The sequence below is a fragment of the Neomonachus schauinslandi genome, chromosome 12, assembly GCF_002201575.2.
Source record: "Neomonachus schauinslandi chromosome 12, ASM220157v2, whole genome shotgun sequence".
Taxonomy (NCBI): domain Eukaryota; kingdom Metazoa; phylum Chordata; class Mammalia; order Carnivora; family Phocidae; genus Neomonachus; species Neomonachus schauinslandi.
The window spans coordinates 90,808,419-90,829,624 of record NC_058414.1 but is presented as its reverse complement, the minus strand read 5'-3'; the positions used below and the strand labels follow the sequence as shown (position 1 = coordinate 90,829,624).

The following is a 21,206-nucleotide window of genomic DNA, read 5'->3' as shown; positions in this document are numbered from 1 at the left end:
TGGGATCTTACGATTTTGATCTCACAGCAAGAAGTCCAAAGTTTCCTTGTTATTATGGCTTTGATTTCTGTCCCATGGATGCTTCTGATTAAGCCGTTTATTCTTAGAGCCAATCATCAAAAATCCCTGGTAAGTGCCTATTCATTTCCACTCACTCACTGTGGGTAAGAGTGTGGGTTCCTTGAACATAGAAGTCTGGGCTTTCAACAGAATGCTGGGCTTTGGGGGCCTTCTTATTTCCAGGACAATGCTCTATTAAATAGGGCAAGCACATTTAAATCCTATGTTTTGCAAACTTTGCTCAGGGTGTGTGTGTGCATCTGTGTGTTTGCACCAAGTCTACTGGTAGCTAATGACTTATGAGTCCGAACATGGTTGTGTTATTAGTTGAAAGTAAAAGTATTTTACTCTAGTTTGAGTTTGTTGGTGAATATTGAAGGCTGTTTTTATCAGATTTTACAGTTGTGAGCTTTCACTGTATTATGTTACAGTGTGCTAGTGCAGGAGTAAAGAAATACACATAAGCCAGCTTCCGTTTATTTGTGATTTTTCCCTATTGCCAAACACCCATTTCAGCCCATTTCCTCCTTTTGTGTGAACTGCTCCTGAGCCTCGCATTTATTCAGGGAATGAAGAAGAGTTTACTATCAGTCTAAATCAAATAGGATTTGGGAAGATTGACCTCCCAGGGCACGTCAGAATCTAGAAATCCACATGAGCGCTGCTTGAGATTTTCAGTCTCTGCTCTCTCTATCTACATCAGTGCAAAAGAGTAAGTGGAATGTGCTGAGATCACATATGTTTTAAGTGGCTGTAGATATTTTCAGATAAATTCGTTCTTTTCTAAAACCTGTGGGATATTGACTTGGCTGAGTCAGGGACCTGGAGATGAGACTGCAGTTCTGGAGGTTCGTCCCTAGGTGGCGCCCTTTCCCTACATCACCTGCTTCTCTTCTGTTGTGTCTGGTCAGCCTTGACTAGTTAGGAAGCCTGTCTGGTAAATAAATTCAAGTGGGAGATGAATTTAAAAAAAGACAAAGCAAAGAATACTTGTTTATTGTTTGGCTAATTGGTGAGAGGCCCAGATGATAAAGGGCGGGTGAGGTGGAAGGTTGTCTAGAGGTGACCAAGTGTTTCAAAGGAAGGCGGCAGATAGCTGTTTGCCGACATAGATACCACTCTTTTCTAAAACTCAGCCTGTCGGTTAAGTCAAGTGAGCTTACGCCCGTTAAGTCCGTAAGTGAGCCACTGGCTCACCTGACTCCCCAGACTCTAAAATAATAGCTTGCCTTGCTCTTTGCTCCACAAAAAGTGTAAATAGTTGCTGATCTCAACGTGGTTGATTTCTCGCTTTTCTCCACGATGACTTATATAATAGGGAAGGAAGTCAGAGGAGGTTTTCTTAGTCTGCCGTCTTGGATGACACCCCCTAAAACGACTCTGGGTAGCAGAAGCTCCCCGAGACTGCGTGGAGGCCTGTCTCCTTGGGCTCTCCTTGGAATGCATAGCTGTTGGTTGGTCTTTTAGGCTGCCGATTAGGATCCTGGTAGTCCTTTTTCATGTTAGAAACATTTCTACCACCTCCATCCAAGAGATGATTCCATAACGGCATTATTTGGGCACCCAGGTGCCCTAGTTTCATTTATTCTTAAATGCTATGTAAGGGGGATCATACAGTACGCCCTCTTTTGGATCTGGCTTCCTTCATCCAGTGTCATATTCCAGAGGTGTGTGTGAACATGCATGTGTGTAGAATTGCTATATAGTATTACTGTATATGAATATACCACAGTTTATTTATCCATTTGTATATTGATAGTTATTTGGCTTGTTTCCAGTTTTATTATATCTTCGTTTATTTTGTTTTTAATTAAAATTTTTTAATTATGTCTAAAATACCAGTATAGTTAACATATATAGTGTTACATTAATTTCAGATATACAATGTAGTGATTCAACAATTCTGTATAATACCTGATGTTCATCACAGTAAGAATACTCTTAATCCCTTTCACCTATTCTACCCATCCCCCCACTCACCTCTCCTCTGGTAACCACCAGTTTGTTTTCTGTAGTTAAGAGTCTGTTTTTTTGTCTTTTTTTTTCTTTGTTCATTTGTTTTGTTTCTTAAATTCCACATGAGTTAAGTCATATGGTATTTGTCTTTCTCTGATGGACTTATCTCGCTTAGCATTATATCCTCTAGATCACCCATGTCATTGAAAATGGCAAGATTTCATTCTTTTTTTATGGCTGAGTAATATTTTAATACACACACGCACATCACCTCCTCTTTTTTTCATTCATCTGTTGATGGACAGGTTGCTTCTATAATTTGTTGTCAGTAATGCTGCAATAAGCTTAGGGGTACATATATCTTTTCAAATTAGTGTTTTCATATTCTTCGGGTAAATACCCAGTGGTGGAATTACTGGATCATATGGTAATTCTATTTCTCTTTTTTTGAGGAGCTTCCATACTCTTTTCCACAGTGGCTGCCCCAGTTTGCATTCCCACCCATAGTACACAAGGTTTCTTTTTCCTCTACATCCTCTCCAACACTTGTTGTTTCTTGTGTTTTTGATTTTAGCCATTCTGTCAGGTATGAGGATATAGCTCATTGTGGTTTTGATTTGCATTTCCCTGATGGTGAGTGATGTTGAGCATCTTTTCATGTGTCTGCTAGCCAACTGTGTGTTTTCTTTGGAGAAATATCTATTCGTGTCTTCTGCCCATATTTTAATTGGATTATTTGTTCTTCTGGTGTTGAGTTGTGTAAGTTTTTATATACTTTGGATACTAACCCCTTACCGGATATATCATTTGCAAATATCTTCTCCCACTCAGTAGGTTGTCTTTTAGTTTTGTTGATTGTTTCCTTTGCTGTGCAAAACCTTTTTATTTTGATGTAGTCCCAGTAATTTATTTTTGCTTTTGTTTTCCTTGCCTTAGAAGATATGCCTAGAAAAATGTTGCTATGGTTGATGCCAGAGACCTTACTGCCTGTGTTCTCTTCTAGGATTTTTATGGTTTCAGTTCCACATTTAGGTCTTTAATCCATTCTGAGTTTATTTTTGTGTATGGTGTGAGAAAGTGGTCTAGTTTCATTCTTTTGCATGTAGCTGTCTAGTTTTCCCAACACCATTTGGTGAAGAGACTGTTTTTTTTCCCCATTGCATATCCTTGCTTCCTTTGTCAAAGATTAATTGACCATATAATCATGGGTTTATTTCTGGTCTCTCTATTCTGTTCCATGGATCTATGTGTCTGTTTTTGTGCCGGTACCATACTGTCTTGATGATGACAGCTTTGTAATAGAGCTTGAAGTCTGGAATTGTGATACCTCCAGTTTTGTTCTTCTTTTTCAAGATTGCTATGGCTATTTGGGGATCTTCCTTTGCTGTGCAAAAGCTTTTTATTTTGATGCAGTCCCAATAGTTTATTTTTGCTTTTGTTGCCCTTGCCTCAGGAGACATATCTAGAAAAATGCTGCTATGAATGATGTCAGAGAAGTTACTGCCTGTGCTTTCTTCTAGGATTTTTATGGTTTCAGGTCTCACATTTAGGTGTTTAATCCATTCTCAGTTTTATTTTTGTGTGTGGTATAAGAAAGTGGTCTAGTTTCATTCTTTTGCACGCTGCTGCCCAGTTTTCGCAACACCATTTGCTGAAGAGACTTTTTTCCCCATTGCATGTCCTTGCTTCCTTTGTTAAAGATTAGTTGACCATATAATTGTGGATTTATTTCCTGGCTCTCTGCTTTGTACCACTGATCTATGTGTCTCTTTGTGCCAATACCACACTGTTTTGATCACTACAGCTTTGTAGTAAATCCTGAAATCTGGGATTGTGATATCTCCGGTTTTGTTCTTCTTTTTCAAGATTGCTTTGGCAATCTTTTGGGTCTTTTGTGGTTCCATACAAATTTTAGGATTGCTTATTCTAGCTCTGTGAAAAATGCTTGGTATTTTGATAGGGATTGCATTAAATCTGCAAATTGCTTTGGGTAGTATGGACATTTTAACAGTATTTGTTCTCCCAATCCATGAGCATGGAATATCTCCATTTTTGTGTGTGTCATCTTCAATTTCTTTCATCAGTGTTTTGTAATTTTCAGAAATACAGGTCTTTCACCTCCTTGGTTAAGTTTATTCCTAGGTATTTAATTCTTTTTGGTGCAATAGTAAATGGGATTGTTTTCTTAATTTCTCTTTCTGCTACTTCATTTTTAGTGTATAGAAATGCAACAGAGGGCGCCTGGGTGGCTCAGTTGGTTAAGCAACTGCCGTCAGCTCACGTTATGATCCTGGAGTCCCGGGATCGAGTCCCATATCGGGCTCCCTGCTCAGCGGGGGGTCTGCTTCTCCCTCTGACTCTCTTCCTTCTCGTGCTCTCTGTCTCTCATTCTCTCTCTCAAATAAATAAATAAAATCTTTAAAAAAAAATGCAACAGATTTCTGTACATTGATTTTGTATCCTGCAACTTTACTGAATTCATTGATCAGTTATACCAATTTTTTGGTGGAGACTTTCAGGTTTTCTATATATAGTATTATATCATCTGCAAATAGTGAAAGTTTTACTTCTTCCTTACCAATTTGGATGCCTGTTATTTCTTTTTGTTGTCTGATTGCTGTGGCTAGGACTTGCAGTATTATGTTGAATAAAAGTGGTGAGAGTGGGGGGCGCCTGGGTGGCTCAGTCGTTAAGCGTCTGCCTTCGGCTCAGGTCATGATCCCAGGGTCCTGGGATCGAGCCCCGCATCGGGCTCCCTGCTCCGCGGGGAGCCTGCTTCTCCCTCTCCCACTCCCCCCGCTTGTGTTCCCTCTCTCGCTGTGTCTCTCTCTGTCAAATAAATTTAAAAAATCTTAAAAAAAAAAAAAAGTGGTGAGAGTGGACATCCTTGTCTCGTTCCTGATCTTGGGGGAAAAGCTGTCAGTTTTTCACCATAGAGGATGATGTTAACTGTGGGTTTTTCATATAGAGCTTTTATTATGTTGAGGTATGTTCTCTCTAAACCTACTTTGTTGTGGGTTTTTTTTTTTTAATCATGAATGGATGTTCTACTTTGTCATATTTTTTTCTGCATCCATTGAAATGATCATATGGTTTTTATCCTTTTTCTTATTGCTATGATATATCATGTTGATTGATTTGTGAATATAGAACAACCCTTGCATTCTAGGGTAAATCCCACTTGATTGTGGTGAATGATTTTTTAAATGTATTGTTGGATTCAGTTTGCTAGTATTTTGTTGAAGATTTTTGCATTTATGTTCATGAATCAGACAGAATGGTGTGTAGTTTTCTCTCTTTTTTTGTGGTGTCTTTATCAGGATAGTACTGACCTCATAGAATGAATTTGAAAGCTTTCCTTTCTCTTCTGTTTTTTTTTGAATAGTTTGAGAAGAATAGGTATTAAGTCTTTAAATATTTGGTAGAATTCATCTGTGAAGCCATCTGGTTCTGGACTTCCATTTATTGGGAGTTTTTTGATTACTTATTCAGTTTCATCATTTGTTGGTAATCAGTCTGTTCAAGTTTTCTATTTCTTCCTGCTTCAGTTTTGGGAAGTTATAGGTTTCTAGGACTTTATTCATTTCTTCTGGGTTGTCCAATTTGTTGTAATATTCTCTTATAATCCTTTGTATTTCAGTCGTGTTAGTTATTATTTCTCCTCTTTCATTTCTGATTATGAGTTCTCTCCCTCTCTTTCTCTCTTTTGATAAGCTAATGGCTTATCAATTTTGTTGATCTTTTCAAAGAATCAGCTCCTGGTTTCATCGATCTGTTTTTTTTTTTTTTTTTTTTTAGTTTCTGTTTTATTTCTGCTCTAAACTGTATTATTTCTTTCCTTGTACTAGTTTTGGGTTTTATTTGTTGTTCTTTTTCTAGCTCCTTAAAGTGTAAGATTAGGTTGTTTGAGATTTTTCATGCTTCTTGAAATAGGCCTGTATTGCTATAAATTTTCTTCTTAGAACAGCTTTTGCTGCATCCCAAAGATTTTGGACCATTGTATTTTCATTTTCTTTTGTCTCCATATGTTTTTTGATTTCCTCTTTGATTTCTTTGTTGACCCATTCATTGTTGAGTAGGCTGTTAATTAACTTCCATGTATTTGTGTTCTTTCCAGACTTTTTATTGTGGTTGATTTCTAGGTTTACAGCATTGTGGTTGGAAAAGATGCATGCTATGACTTCAGTGTTTTTGAATTTGTTGAGATTTGTTTTGTGGCCTAACATGTGATCTGCTCTGGAGAATGTTCCATGTGCACTTGAAAAGAATGTGTATTTTGCAGTGTTAGGAAGTAATGTTCTGAATATATCTGATTCATCTGGTCCAATGTGTCATTCAAAGCCACTGTTTCCTTGTTGGTTTTCTGTTTGGATGATCTATCCATTGATGTAAATAGGGTGTTAAAATCCCCTAATATTATTGTATTACTACGGATTACTTCCTGTATGTTTGTTAATAGCTGCTTTATATATTTGGGTGCTTCTCTGTTGGGTGCATATTATTTACAATTGTCATATATCTTCTTGTTGAATTGTTCCCTTTATAATTATATAGTGTCCTTCTTTGTTTATTGTTATAGTCTTTGTTTAAAGTCCATTTTATCTAATGTAAGTATTGCTACCCTGGCTTTCTTTTCACTTCCATTTGCATGATAAATATTTTCCATCTCTTTACTTTCAAACTGCATGTGGCTTCAGGTCTGAAATATGTCTCTTGTAGGCAGCATAGAGATGGGTCTTACTTTTTATCCATCCCATCACCCTATGTCTTTTGATTGGAGTATTTAGTCCATTTACATCCAAAGTAATTATTAATAGGTATGTATTTATCACCATTTTGTTCCTTGCTCTGTGGTTTTGTAATTCTTCTCTGTTCCTTTCTTCTCTTGCTTTCTTCTCTCACTTTTTGGTGGCTTTCTTAAGTGATATAATTGGATTCCTTTATCTTTATTTTTTGCATATTTATTACCAGTTTTTGATTTGTGGTTCCCATTACATTTATATATAACATCTTATGCATATAGCAGTCTATATTAAATTGATGGTCACTTAAGTTTGAACCCATACTCAAAGCCCTAAACTCTTATTCTTCTCCCCTTCTCACATTTTAGGTATGTGGTGTCATATTTTACATCCTTTTATTTAGTGAATCCCTTGATTCATTTTTATAGATGTACTTTAATTTTACTGCTTTTGTGCTTCTTACTTTTCTTACTCCTGCTTATGATCTTTCATTTCCACCTGAAAAGTCCCCTTTAACATTTCTTGTAGGGCTGGTTTGGTGACAGTGAATTCCTTTAGCTTTTGTTTGTCTGGGAAGCTCTTTATCTCTCTTTCTATTCTGAATGATAGCCTTGCTGGAGAGAGTATTTTTGGTTGCAAGTTTTTTTCTTTCAGAACTTTGAATATGTCTTGCCTCTCTCTTCTGGCCTGTGAAGTTTCTGCTGAAAGATCCCCTGATAGCCTTATGGGAGTTCCCTTGTATGCAACTGTTTTCTTTTCTCTTGCTTCTTTTAAAATTCTCTCTTTATCACTACCACTTTAATTACTATGTATTTTGGTGTGGGCTTCCTTGGATTGATTATGTTGGGGGATCTCTGTGCCTTTTGGATCTGGACTTCTGTTTCCTTCTCCACATTCAGGAACTTTTCAGCTATTATTTCTTCAAGTAAAATTTCTGCCTCCTTTTCTTTCTTCTTCTTTTGGGATGCTTGCAATGTGAATATTATTACACTCAGTAGTGTTGTTGAGTTCCCTTAATCCGTTCTCATTTTTTATTATTCTTTTTTCTTTCTTTTGTTCAGCTTTGATTGCTTTCCATTACTCTGTCCCCCAGGTCACTGATCTGTTTTTCCACTTCCTCTAATCTAGGCTTTATTCCCTCTAGTGTATTTTTAACTTCAGTGATTGAGTTTTTCATCTCTGATTGGTTCTTTTTTATGTTTTCTATCTCTTTACTGAGGGTCTCACTGAGGTCCTCCACTCATTTCTCAAGTCCAGTGAGTATCTTTATGACCATTACTTTAAATTCTTTATCAGGCATACTGTTTATCTCTGTTTCACTTAGCTCTCTTGCTGGGATTTTGTACTGTTTCATTTGGGACATATCCTTCTGTCTCCTCCTTTTGTCTAATTCTCTGTGTCTGTTTCTATGTGTTAGGAAAGTCAGCTACATCTTGTGCTCCTGAAAGTAGTGTCCTTATGAAGAAGAGGTCTTACCTCTGTTCACCAGAATATCAGTCTTCAGGGAGGTCCCCTATGTGTGTTGTGTGTGTCCTACTGTTGTGGCTGAGCTATGTTTGCCTTTAGTCTAGTCATTTGCAATGACTCTTTGCCTGTTGTGGGCAGGGTTTGGTCCCTGTGTTGTTAATGAGCCAGTTTGGGCTCGAGTTGGGACAGACCAGGCATTTGCCAGAGATGCAGTAGCACTGAACTGCAGGGCACTTTCCCTGTGTTGTCCCTGAGAAGCTTTTGTTGGTGGACAGGGCCTACCATCAGTCCCGATGTCTGTCCCCAGCCTACCGCTGGGGCCACTCGTGAACAGGTTTGTGTGGTTATCTTCCCTTCTCCCCAGGGCAAGAGTCACTTTGGAATGGTGATAAATGCTGTGGGTGCTGCTTGCACAATGCCATGCTTGTGGTGCTGGTTTGGATGGACTCTTGCCAAGGGTGGGTTGGAGGGGTTGGTTGGCAGAAAAGCGTGGTGGGGGGTAGGGTAGGGTTGGGGGCACTGTTAGCAAGGTGGGTGGAGAATGTTTGCTGGCTGCACTGGTTCCCGCAGGTGACTGTGTATCTAGGCTAGGGGATGGGGGAAGGAAATGGCTGGGCCAGCTCTTTTGTTCTTGGAGAACTCAAAGATCCTTGCCACCCTAGTACTAGTTCTGAGATTAGTAATAAATCTCCTTCCCTTATATCCCTTTTCTCCAAACTGCTGCTTCTATGCTGCATCTCAGTGGGCTGTTTGTTGTGCTCTTTCTTTAAAGGTGGGGACTCAGTTTCCTATCCCCTCCAACTTTCCCAGGGTGGAGCCTGCTGATTTTTACAGTTCTAGGTGTTAAACCCCATTGATTGTAAGAACTTGTAAAGCTAAGCCCCTCTGGTTTTCAGAGCCAAATGATACGGGGCTTTGTCCTCCTAGTGTGGGTACCCTGCACCTGGGGTGCCTGGTTGGAATCTACTCCTCTCCCTTCTCCAAGCCTGTGTGTCCCTCCCTCCCATGGACAGTGTCATGCGTCAGTTTGTTTCCTAACTGCACCTTTGCCCTTCCTACCTTTTTTTTTTTTTTAATGTGGCTTCTTCTCTACCTTTAGCTGTGGAGAGTCTGTTCTGCCAGTTTTTGGGTCATTTTTCTGGGTTCTTTACATGGATATGGGTGTTATCTAGGAGTATCCAAGGGACAAGGTGAGCTTAGGATCCTCCTACCCTGCCATCTTCCCTGGAAGTCCCTGGCTTATCTCTAGTTTTAGTGATTACAGATAATACTGATGTAAATATCCTTGTGCATGTCTTTTGGTACATGTGTTTTCAGAAAGTTGTCAGTAACTAATTTAAAATTGAGTTGTTGTACATTTGATTTCACTGGGCACCCAGCTCAAAGACTGTGAGATGGTTAGTAGAAGATGGGCACTAGGATTTATAAAGTCCAGTATTATGCTTCTGCAAAATTATTCATGTTCATTTTAACCAAATCCAGGATAATGACCAGGAAAGGCTGGAAATTAGGGATTGAAATGGAAAAACTATCTTCTGTGTCTTGTTTGGGATTTTCTTCTTTAAGTTAAGGGGGAGAGAAAATAGGATTTCAGGAAGACAAAGTCATGTTAACACGAGCCATATCCTTCATCATGGGATAAGGAACTATGGGGCCAAGGGGAAAGGCTTACCCAGAGTCCCCGCTTGGGACCTGGCACCCTGGAGTTCTTGTCCAAATGGACTCAAGTCCATTTCCAGGCCCTACCAAGTGCCAACCACACAGTGGCATGGGTACCACTAGACCCTGACATGGGGCAACTCTTTTTGGGGAGTGTGGGTGGAACATGGACACTGTGGCGGGAGTGTCCACATGTGTGCACACATGGCCCTCGTGCTGTGGGATGAGAACAGAAAGGAGAAGGAGAAGGTGCATGCCACAGTGCAGGGCCAACTCACCTGTGCTGCCATGTCCTGGTGTAGGACTCTGAATTTGAACCTGACCTTTCAAGTTCCTATGAGGCCTGATTGATTCATTGATTGATTGATTTATCAAGATAGGAGGCTAGAACATATCTTATTTAGGGGTCTGTGGGCTTGACTTATAACTCTTAAATACTTAAATATATGACATGTGGACTTCCATTTTTACCTTTGCCTAAAGCTCTGCAAATATTAGATTGTAGACCCACTAAAGAAAGAAAGGTAAAAAGACCTTAATGCCTAATTTGCAATACTCCACCCATAAAATCATTCTAGGAAATACTTTGGGCATGGGACATTAAGTTTCAGAGTAACTTGAAAGAAATAGTCTATTCAAACTCAGGGAGGGGCGTCTGGTTTGCTCAGTTGGTTAAATATCTGAGGCTAGATTTTGGCTCAGGTCAGGATCTCAGGGTCATGAGAGTGAGCCCCATGTTGGGCGCTGTTCTGGGAGTGGAGTCTTATTCCTCCCTTTGCTCCAGCCCTCCTCCCCTACTCTAAAACAAATCAACGAACAAACTCACGGATAAAACCAGGCCAAATTATATGCTGACTACACCTAGATTTTTTGTCCTTGAATTTTTTTCTTAGCTGTTTTTATAAAGTGATGTTTTTATTTTAAAAGAGTATATTAGTGTTGAAAAAGGGATTGGGTTACTCTGTTTGGACTGCTATAACAAAATACCACAGACTGGGTGGCTTATAAACAATAAATTGATTGTTCAGTTCTGGAGGCTGTGAAGTCCAAGTTCAAAGCCTCCAGTATGTTCATCATTGTGAGGCTCCCCTTCCTGGTTCTTAGCTGGCACTTTCTCACTGTGTCCTCACATGGTGGAAGGGGCAAGAGAGTTGCGTGGGGAATCCTTTATAGGGTCACTAACCCATTTATGAGGGCTCCACCCTCATGACCTAAGTACCTCCCGAAGGCCCCACCTTTGACTACTATCCTCTTTGGGGCTTAGGATTTCAATATAAGAATTAGGGGGGATACAAACACTCAGACTATAGCAGTCATTAATTTCTCCTAGTTAATTTTGCCTGCAGAAATCTAGCTGTTCAGGTCACAAGGCTGTGTCCAAGGTACAACTGACTATTTTATGATATTGTATATATATATATTTTAACAATAAAAGGTACTCTTGTGCATGCACTGGTTTACTGTAAAGACAGATTAATTTGGCACATTCTGGAGCACCATGGAGAAAAGCACATGTTCTGGAATCAGATTGCCTGGGTTTGAATCCTGGCTCTGCTACTAACTAGCCTTACAAGCTGTGTGATCTTGGGTACATTTCTTAACTTTCCTGTGCTATAGTTTACTTCTCTGTAGAATGAGGTGATAATTGTGCTCATATGAAAAGATTGTCATGAAGCCTAAATGAGATGATGTAGAGAGAGTTTAGAACAGTGTCTGGTACATACTTAATACTTAATGACAGCCTTTATTCTAATTCTAATTAGAATTAGTAATTCTAATTCTAAGGGTGAATTTAGTGCTTCACTTCCTTGCTTGCTGACAGCTGCAGGCCTCCAGGATCCAAGAAGAAGCCACAGAGGACACTGAAGGTGACAACTCCAGCCCTTCCATGAGTGCTGGCCAGAGGGCTTCTGCAGGTGCCCATGGGGCTCAGGATGACCATGAAGAAGAGGTATGTGGGACTCGGTAGTTGACAAAGACTCCCCAGTCTGTACAGATTCTAGATGTGGGATCTCATCAAGGATGATTGTCAAATATTTACCAGCCAGTAGGGCATGGCCACCAGCCCATCAGAAAGGACTTGGGCGGTGGATCTGGGAGGGTCAGGAGGACCGTGCTCGTGGCAGCCCTGTAGCTGAGGAGTCGTGGGATGTTGGGGAGGTCGCAAGGGAGGGGGAGTGCCTATAGGGTCAGAACAACAGCTACTCGGGGTGCCTGGGGGGCTCGGTCAGTTAAGTGTCCAACTCTTGATTTCAGCTCAGGTCATGATCTCAGGGTCAAGAGATCTCTCCCTCTGCCCTGTCTCTAGCTCACTGTCTCTCTCTAAAATAAATAAATCTTAAAAAAAAAATTAGAAAAGAACAACAACTCCTCACCAACCAATCTAGGAGTGTTTTAACATTTTAACCCAGGTGCTGCTGTCTCTGTGAGATCTATTGGCATAGGAGGTCCTCGATGTTAGTGAGGCCTCCTTGACCCCAAACCGTGCCCTTGGCAGTCAGCTACATTTATTAGGAGCTGTCCAGTCAGTGCCCCTCAAACCAAGAGCCGAGCCCCAATCTAGCCCTGTTGTTGAAGTCAAAGGCGGGTTATTTACTCCCGGCCCCCCTCCCGGACACGAGCTTGCCCGGCAGCCTTCCCCTCTTTGTTCTCCTGTCCCCACCCTGGCTCTATTGGGACTTCGCTGACCTATCTTTGTAACATTATCTGCCTCTCCTGTGAATTCAGGAATTGTTCTCTTTCCTCCTCCCTCCCTGCTCATTTCTGTCCATGGGCAGTCACTCTCCCTCAGGAATGTGCCACATTTTCCCAGATGAAGCAGGTGGCTGTTTTTATCCCATCACTAAAACACCCGATAAGCCTCAACTGGCTGGGGGTTTTAACTGGAGTTCTGTTCTAATCCTGGAGTGGGGACAGGGTTCTTGTGAAGCCTGAGGGAGGCTAGAAGAAGCTCCCTTTGTGGTGTTAATGACTAAAAAAAAAATATATATATATATATATATATATATATATATATATATATATATATACCATTTAAACTAATGGATGGCCAATTAGAATTAATGAAAAATCTGGATCAAATGTTTCCGACAAGATTCCAGGTACAGAGAGTAGCCCATATTAGTGGCTATTAATATTACTGAGTCTGTCAGACCTGCTGGGATGTTTTAGAATCCAGCCCACACATCATCTGACTCATCCCGTCCCAGCCTGTCCAGGACAATCTCTCTCCTCTGTTCTCCTGCCCTCAGGATTTGCCCAGTCAGGGTTCCCCAGCTGCTTCTGCAGTGAACGGGCTGCCTTTGTTTGGGTGACTTGAGGCGCCATTCGTAGGTCCCTTCCCCCGAGTGCAATCATGTGTGGTCTCCTGTGGCAAAGCAAACACAGGCTTGATTACATTGTCCCCTCAAAGTCCTCTCTGACCTCTCTCCACACCGGGTGTTGGCCAAACTCAGGGTTAAGGGCACAGCTCTCCAGACTGCCAAGTCCGCCCAAGACTTCCGACACTAGCCACAGGTTTGGGGATCCCCAGGACCACCCTCTCTTCAGATCATTCAGTTACAAATTCAGGGTCCCTCACATTCCCTCAGGGCCAATAATCTGTAGAATGACTTAGAGAACTCAGTAAAGTGCGATCCTTACAATTGGGGTTTTACTGTAGCACAAGTATAGAAATCAGAAGCCGCCAGAGGAAAAGGCACATAGGCAGAATCCAACTCTGGGAGGGTTCCAAATTCCAGAATTCTTTTTTTTGAAGAGAGAATGAGAGAGAGAGAGCGCACAAGCAGGGGGGAGCGGCAGAGGGAGAGGGAGAAGCAGACTCCCCACTGAGCAGGGAGCCTGATGTGGGGCTCGATCCCAGGACCATGACCTGAGCCAAAGGCAGACGCTGAACCAACTGAGCCACCCACGTGTCCCAAATTCCAGAATTCTGTGTCCCTAGGGAGGCATTCATCTCCCAGCATGTGGCACTATGCACACAGCCTTGTCAGCCCAGGAAGCTCACCTGCGCTCCAGTGTCCAAAGTTTGATTGGCGTTTCATTCCGTAGACTGGCAGCCCAGTGGTTGTACTCGGTCTCCAGCCCCATCTGCTCCCTGGAGATTGGACTGTAATCACTTGGCTCCTGGTCTCAAACTTCCAACCACAGAAGGGATCAGATGTGGTCCCAGGGGCTACCATGAATAACAAAGACAGTTCTTTCACGCGGGAGATGTGAGGAGTTTAGGGCTTGCCTCCCAGGAGCCAGGACAAAGCCAGCCCTCTCCTTGGTGGGGTTAATGCTTCACTACACATCCCTCCTTCACCTTGACTCTGTCTCTCCACTCTCTCCCTCTCTGCCCTTCCCTGCCCTTCACTTCCTCCCAGCTCTTTTCCTTGCTGAATCAGAGACATTGGTTCCTGTCTGCTCTCCATGGCTCCTGACACGCGTGACCACAGCCCCCATTCCTTCCCGGGTTTCTCTGCAACCTTGACCATAGCCCTGTGACTCCTCCTGGCCTTTTGACCTTTTCTTTGCATCACCAGTTTTGTTCTTTCTCACCTCCAAATGAAGATGTGTTCCAAGCCTAGGATCTCTTCTTTCTGTGCTCTTTCCCTTGTCTATCTTCCCAGTCCACTTCCTTCCCACCGTTGCTCCTCCACAGGTGAGGTCCTAGGTGTCCCATTTCCAGCCCGGACTTTTCTTCTGAGCCTATCCTGCCTCTACTACTGTGTGCTGAGAGATGCTACTTGTGTGGCCGGCTGTCAGCTGAAATGCAACACATCTGAGTATATCAACTGATCTCCTTCTCCAATTTTCCATTTCTATCAATGCCATTCTTTTAGCTGCTCAGACTCAGGTGCCTCAGAGCCCTGTACGATCCGGGCCCCTCCTGGGTGAATGGCCCTTCTGTGTCCCCACCGTACCGCTGATTCTTGATTATTGTACTTTCTGTGCACGTTGTCCCCACCAGACTGTGAGCCATGCGAGGGTTGGGATGGTGCCAGTCAGATGGTTGTCCCCACAGCATCAGAGTGCGTGAGGCCAACAACGGGCTATCGCTGTCTGTGTGCTGTTTCATCCTCCCCACCCCTAAGCTAATCAACAAACAGGCTCTTTTGCTTACCGGCTTTGCCCTTGCTGGTCCATTTTGTCACCAGATTAATCTTCCCCCCAATACTTCTTTATGTTGCCCCTGCCCCCCACCCCGCCGGCCACTTTCTACTCAAATGCTTTTTATGGTTCCTCATTGACTCCAGGTTATTTTCTCAAATCTGTCCTTTCCTGAAACTTCAGCACCTGGTCTCTCCTTTCTACTCCTCACCAAACAAGCTCCCACTTCCAGCCAAACTGTTTTCCTCGAGAACTCGCCTTCCCAATGTTCCCAGCCTTTTCCTTAGCAGGAGTCATTTCCTTCAGAACGAATGGTCTTGCTTATCTTTTACTTCCGGATGCTTCCCCCTCCTTCAGCGCCCATCTGCCTCCTGTGACGCCTTACCAACTGTTCTCTCTTCTCTGAACTTTTTTCAACTATTTCTGGGAAATGTTACTGCACACATATTATATCTCCTACTTTGTGCTGCTAGTTCTCTTCCTACGAGTATGTTAATATTTGTTTTCCCCTAGTTCAACTGGAAGCGACTTACGGTGGAGCTCATGTTTTATTCATCTGTGTCTCATTCGTGATATCTTCCATGGAGGAAATTCTTAATGAAATTAGAATAAAGAACTCTCTCTTTCAGTTCAATTTTGGAGACATCTTTGTGCATCAAGCCATCCACACGATTGAGTATTGCCTGGGCTGCATTTCAAACACAGCCTCTTACCTCCGGCTCTGGGCCCTCAGCCTGGCTCATGCACGTGAGTGAGTGGCCCTCAGGGTCACAGTCAGAGCTCCCCTGGGAAACAGAATCAAAGTACTTGTTGGGAGAAGTGCCTTCTTGGGTTATTTCTGGTTCTTCTTTCTTAGGAAGATGTGACTTTTTTCCCGTAGGCCTGACTTTATATTCTCAGAGCGGTTACCCTCTGTACCAGTCCCCCATTACTGCTGTAACGAATTACCACAAACTTAGCAGCTTAAGACAATACACATTTACTATCTTACAGTTCAGGAGTCCTAGAACCAACGTGTCAGCAGGGCTGGGCGTCTTCTAGAGGCTCTAGGGGAGAATCCATTTCCTTGACACCATTTCTTGTTTCTAGAGGCCGCCTGCATTTCTTGGCTCTTGGGCTCGTCACTCTGACACCAGCTGCAGGCTTCATGTCTCCAGTTTCTTGGGCTCTGACTGTCCTACCTTCCTCTTCTAAGGAGGCAGTGGCCACAAGGACCTGCGCCGAGGCTCCTGAAGCTGCCACACTCTCTGGGCCCTTCTGTGTGTTTGCCCTGCAGCCCACTTGCTTGAAATATTCCTCTCTCTCTCTTTTTTAAGTAGGCTACATGCCCAGTGTGGAGCCCAGTGTGGGACTTGAACTCATGACCCTGAGATCAAGACCTGAGTTAAGATCAAGAGTCAGATGCTTAACCTACTGAGCCACCCAGGCGCCCCTATTCCTCTCTCCTTTAACTTTCTCCTCACTGGTAGCTAATTCCTCCTTCAGAACTCACTCAGATGGCACCTCCCCTGGGAATCTTCCTCCCTGGTCTCCGGTCTAGAAGGTGCCCTTTCCCTGAGTTCTGGGAGTGCCCCATCCTAGCAGTGATTACAATTCTGTTGTGATTAGCCTTTCTCCCTACTAGACTGTGAGCTCCTGAAAGCAAGGTCCCTGTCTTCTATCCCTGTGTTCCCACACTGAGCACAATGCGTGGAACTGAGAAACCAGGCCGAAGTGTGTGCTTGATGGATAGAAACCAAAGCAATGAAAGTGACCCTGCTTACTGATTTGTAGCAGAAATGCAAGCGCTCACCATTAGTCTTCACTGCTCAGGCCGTGTTCATTTCCTTGCATCAGCTCCCACACATACACACAAACACACTTCTGCATGCACACAGGTGCTTGGATGCATACATCCAGCCTGTAAGTATCTGCACACAGACACCCATGAGCACCCACGCATGTTTACTTGTGCATTGACATGCACTCATGTGAAGTGGTTATCCAGGGACCCAAAACAGATCTCTGAGCTTGTGTGGTCAGTGGTGTTGATGTCTGCCTTTAGCTCTGATCTCAGGTGTGGTTTGAAGGGCTCAGGTCACAGCTAGATAGAGCAGGAAGGTCTCCTCTGGCCAGCCCATGCTCACTGAGGATGTAATTTGACTCCAAAAAATCCATGTGGTTCACAGCTGCCTGGCATGGTCCACCCATTGGGTATTTCTGGCAACTTCTTGAGACATATAGTTCCCATGGATACCTTCTGCTTCATGCTAACAAACTTGCTTGAAGAGGTAGTTTGGTAGAATGACAACAAATACTGATTCTGTTCTAGTTTCTGTTCTACCACTTTGAGCTCAGTAACTCAGGCAGCAGCTTAACCTGTGTGTGCCTTGACTTTCCTGTGTGGTTCTCATAGTTAGCCTGCTGTATTAGTCAGGCTGGGCTAGAATGTGCTGCAGTAACAACCACCCCCAGATCTCAGCAGCTTAAAACAGTGGAAATTTACTACTCTAGCATATTGTGTTCATTGGTGCCATGTTAAGACCTAAGTTGAGGGAGCCTGTATTTGGACACATGCTTCAAAAATCAAGATGGGGGCACCTGGGTGGCTCAGTCAGTTAAGTGTCTGCCTTCAGCTCAGGTCATGGTCCCAGCGTCCTGGGATCAAGCCCCGCTTGGCGCTCCCTGCTCAGCAGGAAGCCTGCTTCTCCATCTCCCATTCCCCCTGCTTGTGCTCTCTCTCTCTGTCAAATAAATAAATAAAATGTTTTTTAAAAAATCACCAAGATGGGGGTACAAGGAGGAGGTGAAAGTGAAACATTAGAAATTAAGCACCTGCCTTCCCACAGGTGTGGGGGGAGGCTCCCATGAGCTACTGTGAATGAGAAATCTTCACTGAAAAGCCCTGTGGAAATAGATGGTATGACTATTAGCCCCTTGCCCGTTGGCACCCGGAGCAGAGGAAAGCAGCTCTCGGGAAAACTGTGATTTTGCCGTATCTAAGGGCCGTGGGGAAGAGAAGCCACATGAGTTTCACAGCATGGTGCAGTTCTAATTGCTTTCAGTTTTTATTTCAATAATTTAGTAAATGTAGAGGCAAAGAGTCCGTGCTGACTCAGAGTGCAGGGGAGTGGGTAGGGGTATAAGTAGATGGAGGTGAAGCTGTTCCCACCATGAAGGACCCTGTGTTATTCCAGCCGAAAGCCAGAGCTCGGGGGCAGGGGGCACAGTACAGACACAGGTGCTCTTTCTTGTGCTCCCACATGGGTCTCTTCTCATCATGTCCCGGTGGCCACGTGCAAGTGACAGGGCTTGATCTCTCTGGGCCATGCCACTGTGACCTTTCGGTTGGGTAACCTCAAGTCTCAACCCAACAATGTAAAGATAGCTCTCTGATGTCTCTTCTTACAAGGGCACTAATCCCATCATGAGGGCCCCACCCTCATGACCTCATCAAACCCTAATCACCTTCCAAAGACCCCTTCTCCGAATACCATCACTTTGGTGGGTAGGGCTTCAACATATGACTTTGATGGGTGGGGAAGGCACAAACATTCAGTCCATATCAAATCATATTATATGTATTCTTTTGTGTTTTGCTTCTGTGGCGTACCATGATGTTACTGGCATTTACTCATGTTGCTGCTGGTAGCTATAGTTTGCTCACTTTCATTGGTGGATAACAGGCTACCAGATGTTTGTCATTGTGACAGAAACCCCTCCATCATGAGCAAAGCTGCCGTTGACAATCTCCTACAGGTGCCCTAGGGCACACGTGCCTGTTCTCCACCCGAGAGCTGAGATTTGGGATCCTAGGGTGTGCAGACCCAGGAATAGAGTATGGAAAGATGAACCCTGTGGTTGAGAATGTTTCTCCTGTTCTCACAGAACTGTCGGAGGTGCTCTGGACCATGGTGATGAACATTGGCCTTCGTCTGCGAGGCTGGGGAGGACTCATTGGGGTCTTCATCATTTTTACCATATTTGCTGTGCTGACGGTAGCCATCCTTCTGATCATGGAGGGTCTGTCTGCGTTCCTGCACGCCCTGCGACTGCACTGGTGAGCAAGGCTGCCCCGCAGAGGCTCCGTGTGCCCTAGAGAGCGGGTGAGCCACGGGACCTGCCAGCTGGCTTCAGACCCTGACCTGGTTCAGTCACCTGTTGGTGTAATATTACATGATGATGTATGTGTATTTGTGTGTGTGCCTGTGTGCGCGCACACGTGTGTATGTGTGTGTGCATGTGTGTGTGCTTGTGTACATCCACGTGTGTGCGCATGCGTGCGTATGTGTGTGCATGCACGTGTTAGTGCACATGTGTACGCATGTGTGTGTGTGCAGTGTATGTGCATGTGCATGGGTGTGTGTGTGTGTGTGTGTATACATGTATAATGGCCACCCTATACTAAATGTTAGTTCCCATTTACTCATTCTCTTTTAAATGTTAGCTTGTTATATTACAACTGGCTTCAAGATAAGGGACACCTCCAACTACTGGTAAGATGACACATCAGAGAGGCTCACAGAGGCACGCTGAGCGAATCTGGGACATTTGGCCCTTGTTGCTGAGTGCAGGAATTAAACCAATGGTAGAGCCTCCTGCCCTGTACAAAGTGGAAACAGAAGGAGGGTACCTGGAAGGAGGAAGGCACTCGCAGGAGCCCTTGACATTCACAGATGTGTCCGCAGACTATCAGCCATCACTAGGTTTATAAATATGAAAACATTTGTTGAAGCTTCTGTTTTTCCTCCGAGTCATCTCTTAGCCCAGAATCTTGAGAGTGTGTGTGCACCCTCATACCCCACAGACTGTCTTCAGCTTTCACTGATGCTTTCTACCTCCCTCTGTGCCCGCCGTTTGTAAAGAAAAGTATTGACACTCCCATGTATTGAGCAGACAGAATCACAGCATCCCCCCTTCAGGTTGTAACATCGCCTCTCCCCCCTGTCATTGAGGAAATGAATTCTGCTACATCCTCAAGCATAAAGGATCATACATGTATCCATGATGGAAGTCATCAGAACGTTAAGTTAAGGTTCTGGGTATTCTGCAATAGCGTAAGCCCCGTGGTTAATTAAGATCAGGATGGAGAAGACAAACCACGTCTCACCCCGGGGAGACATTTTCTTGTCCCTGGCTTGTGAGACAAGGCTGCCCGGCGAGGGCTTCTTGGCTTATGGGAGCCGTGGGGAGGGTGGCTCTGCCGTGCTCTCAGCGGGGGTAGCAGACGCCTGGAGGAAGTAGGGTGGGAGAGGCAGGGAGAAGTGTAAGCGGGAGGCAAGAGAAGGGTTTTAAGGATCAGAGGATCCCTGTGGAGGCCACCAGCCTGAGTGCCTTCCTACCCCCCAGCTTGATTTTATAAATGTTCTGCTTCTTCCCTTTGGCCGCCAGCCTCTAGTTTATGTGTTTAATCTCACTTCTTCTTGCCCCCCAACCCTCCCCAGGGTAGAGTTCCAGAACAAGTTCTACGTCGGGGCTGGTTACAAGTTTTCTCCTTTCTCCTTTAAATGCATCCTGGATGGGCCAGCCGAGGACTAGCTACAGGCCCCGCAGCCTGCCATCACCTCTGGCTTCAGTGTCTGTGCCAGCAAGAGAAGTTTGGCTCGTCTTCAGCGTCAGCCTGCGCGAGTTGGTCAATGGGATGATTGTTCTTGGCTCGCTGGAGGCGGGAAGCCTTGTATATTTTACTTATAAGCCTTGGGATTTGATATGACTTCACCATGTTATAGACCTCATGGTTGGGTCTGAAATACTAAAATGGGGAGGGCTACACTGATGTTTTCTTGCAATTTTGTAAGTATGATATTTAAGAAAATAAACTGCTGGGCCGTTCCCTTGTTCTTGAAGATGTCTTTGTGCAAAATTATTCCGTAAAATTTAGTATTGATAATTACAGGCCAAAGCTAAGCAATAGAGGTACACAAACTAATTCCAGAGGATTATGATTAGTTTATTCTTTCATTTCCTGGTTCCTCAGACACCTTTTCTCTTTGCTAAGCTTTATGAGATTAGGAACTTTCTCATGAATCTTCACTGCAGGTGGGAAAGAAAGGGTAATGTTCTCTGTATGAACAGGAGGGCGGAACAGTGTGGCTCTGCATTGTTAAATCCTGTGGAATGAAGTGTGACAACATGACAGCAGCAGCAGTAGCTGGATACACAAGATGCTGCAGGAACTGGAGAAAGAGCTTTGAAGGCTTGAGAAAGTTCTGGAAAACAGCTTGCCAGAAAGGAGACCACCAGACAGCC

At 43.7% G+C, this 21,206-nt stretch overlaps 1 protein-coding gene across 2 annotated transcripts in view; it reads left to right on the top strand.

Moving 5' to 3' along the window:
- Positions 1-20,531, top strand: part of ATP6V0A4 (ATPase H+ transporting V0 subunit a4) — a 52,888-nt gene extending 32,357 nt beyond the window's left edge. The window contains exons 16-20 of one of the 2 annotated variants that reach the window (XM_021692893.1): positions 28-129; positions 11,707-11,835; positions 15,608-15,725; positions 18,846-19,017; positions 20,402-20,531. In XM_021692893.1, the coding sequence (XP_021548568.1) occupies positions 28-129; positions 11,707-11,835; positions 15,608-15,725; positions 18,846-19,017; positions 20,402-20,495 (615 nt within the window). In that variant the 3' untranslated portion in view covers positions 20,496-20,531. Of the gene's footprint in view, positions 1-27; positions 165-874; positions 900-11,706; positions 11,836-15,565; positions 15,726-18,845; positions 19,018-20,401 lie in introns of both variants that reach the window. The other variant, XM_044920247.1, reaches the window with a different exon arrangement.
- Positions 20,532-21,206: the final 675 nt, after the last annotated feature.